This window comes from Sipha flava, unplaced genomic scaffold (genome assembly GCF_003268045.1).
Source record: "Sipha flava isolate LNK unplaced genomic scaffold, YSA_version1 2_pilon_pilon, whole genome shotgun sequence".
Taxonomy (NCBI): domain Eukaryota; kingdom Metazoa; phylum Arthropoda; class Insecta; order Hemiptera; family Aphididae; genus Sipha; species Sipha flava.
Window position 1 is genome coordinate 2,465,638 of NW_020272972.1, and position 13,378 is coordinate 2,479,015.

The 13,378-nt window shown below is 33.8% G+C and overlaps 2 protein-coding genes across 4 annotated transcripts in view; one reads left to right on the forward strand and one right to left on the reverse strand.

Moving 5' to 3' along the window:
* Positions 1 to 13,378, reverse strand: part of LOC112686051 (lachesin-like) — a 200,326-nt gene that overhangs the window by 98,630 nt on the left and 88,318 nt on the right. The gene's annotated exons all lie outside the window — the stretch shown is intronic.
* Positions 764 to 12,980, forward strand: LOC112686048 (membrane-bound alkaline phosphatase-like). Its single transcript, XM_025558154.1, has 7 exons — positions 764 to 901; positions 1,191 to 1,268; positions 2,093 to 2,313; positions 3,457 to 3,840; positions 4,794 to 4,995; positions 10,890 to 11,342; positions 12,580 to 12,980. Exons 1-7 carry the CDS (start codon positions 820 to 822, stop codon positions 12,858 to 12,860), a joined length of 1,701 nt encoding a protein of 566 aa, XP_025413939.1. The 5' UTR covers positions 764 to 819; the 3' UTR covers positions 12,861 to 12,980.

A 13,378-nucleotide genomic window follows, 5' to 3' on the forward strand; every position in this document is an offset into this window, starting at 1 on the left:
AGTAAACAGTGTAGGCATATTATCAGGGGTCGTAGCCCATGTTTCTTGGAGCTTTTAAATACCAATTAGATATGAATAAATTACATTCATTAAAATTCCTATGTAGTATAGTCACATCGAATCCCATATGGTGTTGACTATCAATTTTTTTTTAATTCGCAACGATGAGTTCGTTGTTTATATAAAAATAAATGAATGTGTAAACTGGATTATTATGAGTGCATGTATAATATACGACCGGTTTGGAATTAAAAATTCATCATTGGATGTATACAAAGTCATTAAAATCGCGACTTTATTGACTTTGTCCACATTTGATGATCAATTTATGATTCCAAATCTGTCGTATGTAATAACACATATAATAATACTCAAAGCTACGGATTCATTTATTTTTATATATAAACCATGTACGAGTATTTATATATTAATTTACGAGTGTTAACCATCTACTGATTTTTGTTTTATTTAATCATTTAATAAATTCTTATTTAAATCTATGTCAGGCCACCGTACTAGATAAGGAAATGCGTCAATTGGTATTTATTTGTTGTTTATTGATGATTTGCCGGTGTACTAACGTTTTAATACATAGTCTTACTATGTGCATCGCGAAGATTGTGATAGCAATCGTTTAAACAATGAACACTTGAGATAAGAAAAAAAAAAATGTTCGTTCCACAAGTGCACTGCAAACAAATGTTGGATAGTGGATGGTTTGTGTGGTAGCATATTTACAATAGTGGGTATAAAAATTCATTCGACACGACAAGTTATTGTTATTTTCATCGTATTTGCAGCCATAACGGACCCACCACGATGCAACGGCTGTACGAGGTTTTGTACGTTTTCGCGGTTATCCTGTTGTCGCTTTTCGGAGTAACAAACAGTTTTGAGTTATGTACGTAAATTGTCTCACAGGTTGTAAGATGATAGGAGGAAAACGTTACCACCATGTGGGTAAGAACACGACGCCGTGAACAATATCTACATACATCGTAAAGCGAAAACTCGATTTTTGATATACATAAATATAAAAAAAAAAAAATAACCGTTTTTAAACAATGTTTTTATACTTTTCAAAATTGCTTCACCCGTACTTTTTACAGAGGCGTCGTGTATATTGCGTTTATGAATATTATACCTCATGAATAAACGTAAATGTTGACGTATTGTTTGTCGATTTCCAGCACACATTGAAACCGATGCCGAGATTATTGCTGACAGAAAACGAGCGAGCAACGATAACATTAGACCAGGGGAAAATGGTACGTAAAATTCGTTATCCGTGGCGGGTGTGTATATAGTAAGGGATAAGACGGACTTCTATAAACATCAGTCTGTTCCCCGAGCCATACGAAGAATATTTATTAGCTTTACGATGGTATTTACATTTTTTTTTTTTTTTGTGCCAGCGTTAAATTTTTTTTTAAGCAGAAGGAAAATAATATTTATAAATATCTAACACTCCATTATTGATTGTGACTGATACATTTTTCTACCAGTGCTTATAAACATCTTCACATCTGTGTTGGACTATGGATTAGATGACAGAAGTTTTTTTTCTTCTTTTAGTGAACTAAATATTCAATTATTTTTCTAAAGATGAAAAATAAACTGTTATAAGTATCCAAAGAATTTCTCCGAGAAAGCGATATTTTCCATTTATGTATCTATATTTTTCGATAAAAAAGTTTCACTCGAAAATTAATGTCTTATTGATCTATAATCAAGTTAAAATAATTGAACCTTGTTATTTATAATTTTAATTTATTTTCCATTTTATCAATTTATTGAAGTTTGTACTAAAATTTGTATAGTATGAAAGTTACTAATATAATTATAAATTATGACGGCAATCATCTACATTAGCAGACGGCTTATCAAGGGACCGTACTCCTTCTACACGGAAAGCAACCGTAAGCTACTGTGCAGTAAAAAATTTCTCATAAGTTATCACAAGTCTTCGTTAACATTTGTCAAATCAACAAAATGGTTTTGGAAAAAATAGAAAACATTTAAAATAAAAAAAAATGCATTTAAATTGGCAGGGACCGACTAATAAATGACGCTTATATTTTTCTTGTTGTAGACAAGAAGTTTTGGAAAGACATCGGAAACAGTCTTCTGCACCAGAAGTTGCAAGAAAAACGACAATACGGTGTGGCTAAAAACGTGATCTTCTTCATCGGTGACGGTATGTCGATAACCACGTTGGCCGCTTCCAGAATTTATATGGGGCAGATGAATAATCGAACTGGTGAAAACGAAATGTTATCATTTGAGGAGTTTCCGCACACCGGACTGTCTAAGGTGAGAGTAAGACGCACATTGTCATCATAGGTATTTCAAAATTGACCGATAAGCTATTACGACGTACGTCGATGTTAATCTTCAGCTTCGGTTCCAAATTCATTGAATAGTTGAAATATTTAAACATTTCGAAATTTCCATCATGATATCACGATTACAGCTATTTGTATTTGTACTTATAGTTGAAAATTATATTATTACGATTTTTAGAACATGCAATTTGGGTTTTTTACAGTAATTTTATTCTCGTCAGAATTATATGTAATAAAACTTTGTTGGGGTCACTAAACGGATCTAATGAACACCACGAGTAAACAAACATAAAATACATAACCATTTTTAAACGCATGGTAGAGTACATTATTTCAACTACTCGTCCATGTTTATGTAATATATCCAAAAGTGCAGAAAACATTTTGCAGAATTTATTAAGTAATCTCTTTCCCGTGCCATCCCTCTGTTTGCTCTACACTTGGACAATACACTGGACCAAGTCCACTGGAAGTGTAGTCCACAGATGTGTTAATTCTCTACTCAGATTAAGGGGTACAGTGTTACACTGCGAAAAATATTTCGACAAAGACCTTGACTGTTATTTATTTTCGATTAAATACGATTTGCTTTTAAACGTGTCAAGTGTCACGCCGCACGTTTACCCTTTGCCCACACCGGGAATCCTTTCGTACCGTTCGGAACCGCGGGACGATACAGGGTCAATGGTGCCTTTACCGTCATTCCTTACCAGCGGCGTATTTACGGGGGGTGGGATTTGAGGCATCAATCCCCCTTGGTCTTTTTTTCCCTTAGGAGCATCTTAATGGACTAGCACTTTTATCAGTTTATTGGACAATAAACATAAATACGGATGAAAAAATTGATGAACTAGCAACTAAACAAAAAAAACTTGATTTTGTGTTATAATTATGAATAATAAATAATTATAATAAAATTAAATATATTTAATGTGTAAAGAGTGAACTATTCCATAAATAAAATATTATTATTGTACTAAATTTAGTGAGAATTGTTTGAAAAACTCAAAGGAGGTATGGGGGGGGGCGTAACTCCACATTTATGTATGTCATTCACTCTCTATAACAATTCCTAAATACATCATCGTCCCTTACCCAACTTCCGTTTCAGACCTACTGCGTGGACAGTCAAGTAGCCGACTCGGCGTGCTCAGCCACGGCGTACCTGACGGGTGTGAAGGGCAACATCGAGACCATCGGTGTGTCCGGCACTGTATCCCTGCGTGACTGTATCGCTAGCAACGAGCCCGAAAATCAGGTGGAGTCCAGCCTAAGGTGGGCGCAACGCGCTGGCAAAAGGACGGGCGTGGTGACCAACATGAGAGTGACGCACGCCACGCCGGCGGGCGCGTACGCGAACGTGGCCCAACGGGACTGGGAGTGTGACAACGATATAGCCAGGGACCAGTTGCTAAATGACCATAAGCTGTGTCTCGAAAACTCTCAAGACATCGCTAGGCAACTGATCGAAAATGATACGGGCAGAAATCTTAATGTGAGTGTGAACACGTAATCTTACGCGAGAACCGTTGACCACCCCGCTTTGTGTGTTTGCTCAGCTGCTGATCGATATTCATGAATTTTGACTTTTTCGAATCGAAATAGAGCATATTATGAACATATTTAACAGCTGTTTTCAAGAAAGATACTCGATATTTTATTACATTCGAATATTTTGAAAAAACAGGTGTAAGCAATACAAACTGCTATATAATTAAAACCAACAATGTGAGATTGATCACTTTGCTCAAAAAATATATAAAAAAAATATAGATATAGGCGGAGTGCCATCGGTTATTTCTTATTTGGTTATGACGTCGATTTAACATTCATTTTCAATATATATTACACATGACCCTGATTACAATTCTGTTCAGCATGATTTAAGACATTCTACTCCCGTAGCGTGGATGATAAAATATTGCACCGAAATATTCTGCTGTCGTAGGTGCACATGACTTTATATTTATCATTTCACTAGCATTAAAAATCTATTGCCACACAAAACTTTTAAAGCAATACGATATCTAAAACCAAATTTTTCTCTTTTCCCGATTAACGGACTCGTATATAAACTAAAATAATTTTAAAATAAAGCAGATAGCAAATAGGATTATGTCCGATATAAAACATTTGAATGGTATTTTACACGAGTGAGATAGAATTTTCAGAAATATGTGGCGTGATCGTATGATACATGTGGAGACACTTATTGAGTAGCAATAACAAAAGTGGTTTTTATTTGAACAAGCTATGTCGTGTTTAAATTCACCGATTAGCGTAAGACCCATATATGAACTAAGCGTTTAATCCGCGGTACAGATTTCATTAAAAAACACTTCAAATTACAGAAGATTGTTGACGGTGGTTATTGTGTCCCGTATGATAATAATTGCCCTAAAAAGTAAATTAAAAAAAAAACATAAATTATTTTATATTATATTGCAGGTAATAATGGGCGGTGGGAGGAGTAAGTTTTTACCCAACACCACTGTAGATAATTATAACCATCTAGGACAGAGAAGAGACAACCGGGATTTGATCCAAGAATGGTTGAATAAAAATCGAAGAGAGGGGGAACACAGAGCTTATGTTAGCGACCGAAAGGAACTGAAATCTCTGAATACTACACAGACGGATTTTCTTTTTGGTAAATATCAATAATTTTAATCATAATCATATTTGTTATATTTTGTTTTACACTTTACTCAAGACGCACTCGATTTGTAATACGTTTGGATCCATATGTGTTAAATCATTATTCCACTCGCTAATCATTGATATTGAAGTACAATTACGTGGTTAATCTTGTGTGAAATTGTGTATAAAAGTCACATGTTTTATAAGTTCTGAGGTTAACACAAAATATTGTTTATAAAATGAATAATGAAATTACGACTGACTGTTATATAAACATTTATATATATATATATACATAATATTGTTAAAATTTGTTTCAAAAAAACTTTTTGAGTATTTTCTACAAGCTGTTGTAAAGAGCCATCTCATAATACGTATTTGCTTCTAAGTGTAATTTAAATAATAATTATTTAATAGACTATAAATGTTCGAGTGGAATAAAATATTAACTTTTACACATTTATCTAATGAGTAATTGGTCGGGTAGCGTGCCATTTGAACTATTTCAAAATTGTTTAATAATTATTTTAAATTTAATATTTCCTTACAATAATTTATAATATCGCTAATTTTGAACGTTTTTCGTGCTAATAAAGTATTTGGCAATTTAATATAAACATAAATAATTACAATAGAATTCCGTTATAAATCGTTATAGTTTCTGCTGAACTCAATAACGCGTATTTATGTTGAATAACTGATCTTGTATTTGATAAAAATTAAAATTCAATGATTTCGAAATCACATACTATGTAAAATAGAAAAAAATATTTTAAACTAATGCGATACTTCTTGTAAAGAGGTTTAACATATTTTAATGGATGTTATTTTATTTTATATATTTACTATAATAGCTCGGTTCTATAGTTAAATAATCATGAGATTAGCGTAAATAAACATGGAACTTTGTATAAATATCTATGCTTGTATAAAACGTGTAATATATAAATTAAAGTTTTCAAATTTTAAAACGATAATTTATAAATTAATGTAAATAATAATTATTTATATTAATTTATAAAATATTTTTATACTAACAATTATTGTTAGTATAAAAATATTATTTTTATATAATATTTTTAATATATTTTTAATATATTTAAATTTATAATTTATTTAGTATATTTATATGTGTATAAATATTTACTATAAAGTAAAGAGTTTGTCTCGTTATATAACATTAATAATAACAACGAATAAATATATACGGTGATTCGAAAAAAAAAAAATCAAATACAGAATAGATAAGCCATAAAAGTATTATGAAAATATGTGTATAAGCACTCAATAATTCGTAATTATTTTTTCAGTTATATAATAATATACGCATTTATGTAGACACCGTATGAAATAGAGATAGTATTATGTTAATCGAAAAACTTAAAAATATTATTATACGCCACTAATTGTGTGTATTTAACACAATGCGCTGTAGTAAATAATATAACTATTTGTAGGATGATCCGTTTCAGCTCGTATGGACGGGATTAAAACGTATTGAATTTAAAAAATATGAAAACCTTTACTAAATATACAATTTCAAACGATATGATTCGATAATTATTCGTCGTGTGTGCTTAATGGGCGAATTTTAGTTCGGATTCGAAACCTTAATCACTACACGAGTATCATGCTTTATCATCCCACAGCATATAATTATAATTCAATAGATCGTAGGGGGTTTTTTTTTTACGATTTTCGAAAATTCGGAAAAGTTCTTATGGATCCCACTCTCGTTTGTACACTACGAGTATCTACTAGAACGTGTTCAGGTGTTCAAATTATTATAAATACGATTAAGTGTGGTGTGTAATGTTTTTGGTTTGAAATTCGACGGCTATTAGGTGCAGCGTAAAAAAATACGACTGCGTACGGAAGGAAGGAATGCTTGTATCGTATTTAAATGTTTTGAGCAGGGGAAAATTTGAGATAAAAACAACTATATTTACGATTTTGGCACGGTCCAATGGAAAAATGACCGCAAGTATGATAATAAATATGTAATTACGTAGCAAGCGTGTGCGTTCACGTCGCAATGCTATGTTGACTACGACCGCGGAATGGTTTTCGATTAATCGTTTGAGTGCGGTCATTTTTACGTGCCATCGCGTCGCGCGACTACATGGTGTCGGTGACAACGTGGGCTTCATCGAACACACACACACACACACACACACACACAGACGGGTTGTATTTGTACAAGCTTTTCAACAGCCTACTCGACTTTGCCATTAACAACAGGTGAATGCGAACTTTCACCGTCACACCCCCGACCGGATGCACATCCCATCGTCTGATCGAATTAACCCTCAAGTACACACACCAGTATATATATATATATATATGTATGTGGTGTAGTGATGGCGAATTTATAAGCGAATAGAGTTTGAGAGAGAGGGAGAGAGGGAGAGAACCGGTGGTGAAGGTTTATTACACGTAAAACTACATGGAGCTGCAGCTATGGCTTTTATTGTAATATACGTGGATCCGCCAGTAGGGTGTGTTTATTATTTTACACCGTTCCGGCTAGCGTTTGTCCTCCGCTAAACCGTTACCCTTACCCGTGACCTGATCAATTCTTTGAGAGCTATTGTGTATTCCCGGGTATGGGGCCACAATAACGAGACAACAATAATAACAATAATAATAATAATAACGTTTATTATTTTGTTTGTTTACGGTCGATTTGGCGTAGTGGAATTAAAATATAACAACAATAATACGAGCAGTAGTGAAAATAACACGAGTATAACGGACGTGGGTCGCGCAGCTTCGTATTCGAAAAAAGAACGCTCGTGCGTGAATGTGTATTATTGTAACGGCCACTGCTCCGGATGCACTGGTATACATTATGTACTGAAAGCCGACACTAGTATTATAAATTAGCCATTTTTGAGGGTTAATCCTGCCTTGAATCGTGCATTTCACAATACCACAAGCAGGTCATCAGTTGCTTACATGATCATTTTAAATTAATCTTTGTACAACCGAGTTTATGAGCAAAAAAAATATTATTTCAATAACTTATTCTTTGAAATCATATATCTCAATGATTTCCGTACAAGATTATTTGTGTGTAAGAGCAGGAAAACGATAGCACTGTGGATCTCAAACCTTAAGTGTCATAGACCACAGGATATCAACTGAAATTCGTATACATGGATACAACAGTGCAACGGGTAGGCACTGACTAAATATTAGCCAAATACGGTCAGATCTGGATTTCGGAAATGACGGTTCCGCCGCGCGTATTTGTGTTTATATTTTGATACATTCGTCTCTGTTTATAAAGTGAAAAACAGAGCGTGTTCTGCAAAGTCCATTTGTTGGGATTAAATTAGTTAAATTTATTGCTGAACGTATACCGATCCACTTAAAATCCGAAACGCGTTGTTATTTAGCCAACGGGTTAATATTTTTGCATTCATCAAGGAGTTTCGACTCCACCGTGTCAATGAAATGTGTGGTAACATGTAGTAAAATTATATTGTTATTTGGATTTTAAAATACAATAAATAACAAAAAAAAAAAAATATATATACAACTGTTTGAAAAAAAAAGAAACATATTTATTTATATTCAAAGCAAAAAACAAACATGACCAAAACTCGAATTATAAAACTAAATGAAAAAATTGATAAATTTTTGTATATTGAAAAATCAATTAATGATCATATTGTTAAGTCATATTGTTTGTTGTAAAACATAATATTTATGTGACAAAATATCATTATAAATATTAAGTAAATACTATATTCAAGGTATTCAAGGTAGTAACTGGAACATATTTGATTCAAACAGTTTTGTTGAAATCAAATCCATAATAATTAGTAATTGGTATACACAACGCTACATGTTGCTACTTCATACCTTATGTAAGTCTTTATACTAAGAAAAGTATTTTTTTTTTATTGTTATTGCATTATAAAAATATTAAAATACCATACCCTGAATAAGTAAAATAAACATTTACATAAAAAAATTATTATATATACAATTAAAATGATAATAAGCGAGTTAATATATAACAGTTGGATTCCTATCATAATAGAAAAAAAAAAGTATACATTTTAAAATCTGAGATTTACTATTTATTACTCAAAATTTTGAAAAAAATATTATAATTATAGATTTTGTGACTGTGAGTATTATTTATAATATGTTCCTATATCACTGTACATTATTGATGCATGAACTAGTATCTTTAATGTGTGTATTACAAACCGAATGTAATCGAGTTCGATGATAGTGATTAGAATAATATTTTTTTATTGTGATCTTACACCTATGGTATGGAAATCATAAATATTTTTTATGGTTAAAATTAAAAACTATAATTTTCGGAACGAATTATACATTGCAAAGTTTCAACGAAATGAAAACCTTAGTAAACCATATGTCCTGAAAAAACCCCAAAATACTAAAGTAACGGTTAGATTACAATATTATGTTAGAAACATTTGTCTTGGAATAACCGTTTTTATTTTGACGCCATGTCTCAAATTTTGACGAAGGGACTGATGTTTGTACCTCATCGTGTAGTGAAACCCATAGTGTTCTATTGTACGGGAAAAGAAAAAAAACTCGTAGAACAATGGTATGGCAGCGGACTAGGACTAGGATTGTTGAGCTTGTAATATTATTTTTGTAACCGGTGTAATGCGAGCATCGGTTATGCGATAGCAGTGAACGCAAATCAAAATGGTTGAAGAATCATAGTATTCTTATACGATTTATATAGTTTATATTTATTTAGCGGTGACGCGTGTCACATAAAATAATGTTATTTAGATATACGTCACATTTAATAATAATATTTTCTCGGAAATTCCGTCAAAAATGTATAATTTGTACGATCTTTAAAAGTCGTGCATTTCCTACCGCTTATAATTGTCCGGTGTCACGATACGTTGCACAACGAAAAATAATAAAACCGATTCCTTATGATGTAACAAGCATTAATAAAACTAAATGCAAATGTTAAGACAGAGCACGATTTAGTTTATTTCATTGGCAAAAATTATTCAGCTCTTTAAATTACTGTTAAAAAAGAAAATAATCAATAAAATAAAATAATATACTTGAAATCAGAAAAATTTTGTTATTGCGAAACGTTTGGTTTTCTACAACACACATTTGATTTATACTTTCATTATTCTTTTTCAAATATATTTTTATAATTACGTTTTTAAATTACATTGATAAGTTTCAACTGTATATAAAGACTATAATTTATAAAATTGTTATCTTACTTAATTTAAAAAACGCTTTTTGGTTTTTTCAGGTGCTATATAATTAATCATTTTTTTCCCAATACTATTTAATTACAATACTATATCGTTGGATCTATTTGAAATAATAATAAAAAAAAAAAACTCTACAATACTCTTTTATTTCATAACACTAAATATCAAAATGTCAAAAAAATAAATGGTACTAAAATCTTTAATAAACCTTAGTTCGTGTCTTTAAAAGTTTATTAGGTAAATCAAATTTGTAATTTTTTATTGTCCGTTACGAATCATATTATACTAACCAACCGTTTATCCATTGAAGTTTTTTATTTACATAAGTAGCCGCGATGAGTTCCACGTTAAAATGATTAAAATCAATTCACGAATACTTCTACGAGTGTAACGTATAATCAGTTATGATAATAATAATTGAAACGAAATGCATTTACATGGGATGTGATTGTGGTGCGTAATCGGTATGTTAAGTGTTTGACAAATATTTACAACTAGAATTCAGATACCATCAATCAGATTAACAATAACCAAAACTATTGTCACTAGTTCCATGAATATTTTCAAAAAAACCTTAACGTGTCTTACGAACGATATAGTATTCGGGCCGCTCCCTTCTACTCGTGATGTACACTACACAACATTATGTTGCCGGCAGGTCTGTTCGCCGAAAGTCACATGCAGTACAACCTGTTGGCCAACAAGACGGTGGAACCAACCCTGGTGGAGATGACGGAGGCGGCCATCGAGGTGCTGTCGAAGGGCGACAAGGGTTTCTACCTGTTCGTGGAGGGCGGCCTCATCGATTGGGCGCACCACGACAACCTCGCGCACCTGGCCCTGGACGAGACAGTCATGTTGTCCAAGGCGGTGAGACGGGCCACGGAGATGACTTCCAGGGACGACACGCTGATCGTGGTCACGTCGGACCACTCGCACACCATGACGCTGAACGGTTACCCGCAACGCGGTAGCGACATACTCGGACACCCCAGGATAGCCAAACTGGACAAAATGCCGTACTCCACCCTGAGCTACGCGAACGGGCCTTCCGCGAGACCGACGGATCCGGCCACGGGGCAGCGGTATAACTTGACCAACGACAACACGTGTGAGTCACACTCTAACCGTCTAACCTTTGATTCGAACTCTCCAGGTAGGAACGCGTGACAATACCGTGAACGTGTTTTTTTTTTAGGACGTGAATCGTGTTATTCCGTCTTTTTGGCGCATCGTAGTTTTTTTTTTTTTTTTACAATTTGGTTATCGCCGATGAATTACATTAATGCAGACAGAAATCGCGACGGACATTCCCATATCGTTGTAAAAAACAAAACCTACGGATACAGTTGTCGAACGTGCGCAACCATTGCAATCGGTTTCGTAACGAAAGACCAGACTGCATTGGATAATACGAACAATACGTGTTTTCATACAGCGATAACTATATTTTTCACTACTAATCGAACCTAACCAAACCGACCGAGAACCGTCTGTTGTAAATTATAATCTTTGCACTTCGAAGTTCGATCGGGCTCCGGACGGGGTTTCAGCAGCGCGTGATTTAGGCGTGTATAAACATCGTACCTGCGTAATGCGCGCAGAGCAAGTAATCCGAAATTAGCATTTCGATCCTCGTGAGAGACGATTCCAGGCGGAGGAGGATCCTTTTAAAGCTTCAAACTTTGAGTTACGTTTCACTATACTACATGCACGCATATCAAGATTCCCGTCACCGGTAGAATAATATAATGTTAACGCGCGGAGTTATTCCGTACAATGTTAAGATGTTCGAATACCGTAATCGTTGTATACCGTACAAAGTCGTATGCAACAGTTTGATCCACTCAAAACCCTAATACTTCTATAGCAATGCGTCTTAACTCCGTATTATCGTTTGTTATAGAGGCACTAATCATGGTGATAATAATAATAATAATAATGATAACAGCAACGATGATGCTACAATTATAATAGCACTATTATAATAGTTTTTTTTTTTTAAACTCCATTTTAGCAGCTTTTACGTAATAAATAAACGTTGAATTTGTAGCATAGTTACAAATGTTCCTTAGTCACGAGTATGATAGGAACTTTCAATGAACATACATAATTCAGTCTCTCTGCGCTTATGTTGACCTAGAACGGTTTGAACGTTTGCCACTGATCTCAAACCAATTATCAAGAAGTTTATTTCGGTGAAAATATTTAAATTACTAAATTAAAAATGTCGATAACGGACCAGACGGGAACATAGACGTCTTGATCAATACTCATACCAACTCCTCTATCCTTCCCCCGTGTAAAGCGAACCGAAGTTCACCGAACATTTTTTTTTTTTTTTTTAGCCGACCCCACTTATAGGTTTCCTTCATTGGTAAAACTGGTATGGGAAACGCACGGTGGAGACGACGTAGGGGTGTTCGCCGTAGGGCCGTGGTCTCACCTGTTCGTCGGCAACTACGAACAGAACTTCATACCGCACGCCATCAGCTACGCGGCTCAAATGGGACCGAACGAACATCGTGTGGACGCCTCTAACCAGCCGTCGTCGGCATCCAAGGACTTCACATTCTTCTCAATCGCGTTACTTGCCTTCTGCTCTATCGTTTTACATCTGAGCCGGTAACGATACACGTAGCAAATACTCTTCCGGTCTGACAGCGATTCCGTACACTCATCACGATCCGTGCGATTCGGTGTCGGCGATTTTGTAAATTATTAATTATTAAAAACTTTTAGATCTTAAGGTGTGTGTTCTGAATCTGTTTTACCCATATCACGGAATTCGTCAAGTCACAGTCGCCACAGTCGTCCCGAGCAAAATAACATCGATCGTAATAATTACTAATCGTGTTTACCAAAATAACATTTATTGCTTAACACAATTTGTTACCCGTATTGTTCTACATCCGAGAGTAATTTATTACAGTTTCTGCAAAAAACGATTTGTAAGTGAATTAAACCGGACGTATTTGTATTTATTGCACGAAGTATATATGTGCATATAAATATTAAATGTATTAACGACCATTTAGATCGGTTAAAGGTTGAAAGGACGTGTTTTTGTTTTTCTATTAAATTTTCAGTTTAATCAAAAAAAAAAAAAAAAGCTATCCATAGATAATTTTAAGCAAACTGGTATAA

Coding starts and splice junctions, on each gene's coding strand:
- LOC112686048 (XM_025558154.1), top strand. CDS start 820: ATGCAACGGCTGTACGAGGTTTTGTACGTTTTCGCGGTTATCCTGTTG. Junction 1,269..2,092: donor CATTAGACCAGGGGAAAATG/GTACGTAAAATT, acceptor TTCTTGTTGTAG/ACAAGAAGTTTTGGAAAGAC. Junction 4,996..10,889: donor ACAGACGGATTTTCTTTTTG/GTAAATATCAAT, acceptor TGTTGCCGGCAG/GTCTGTTCGCCGAAAGTCAC.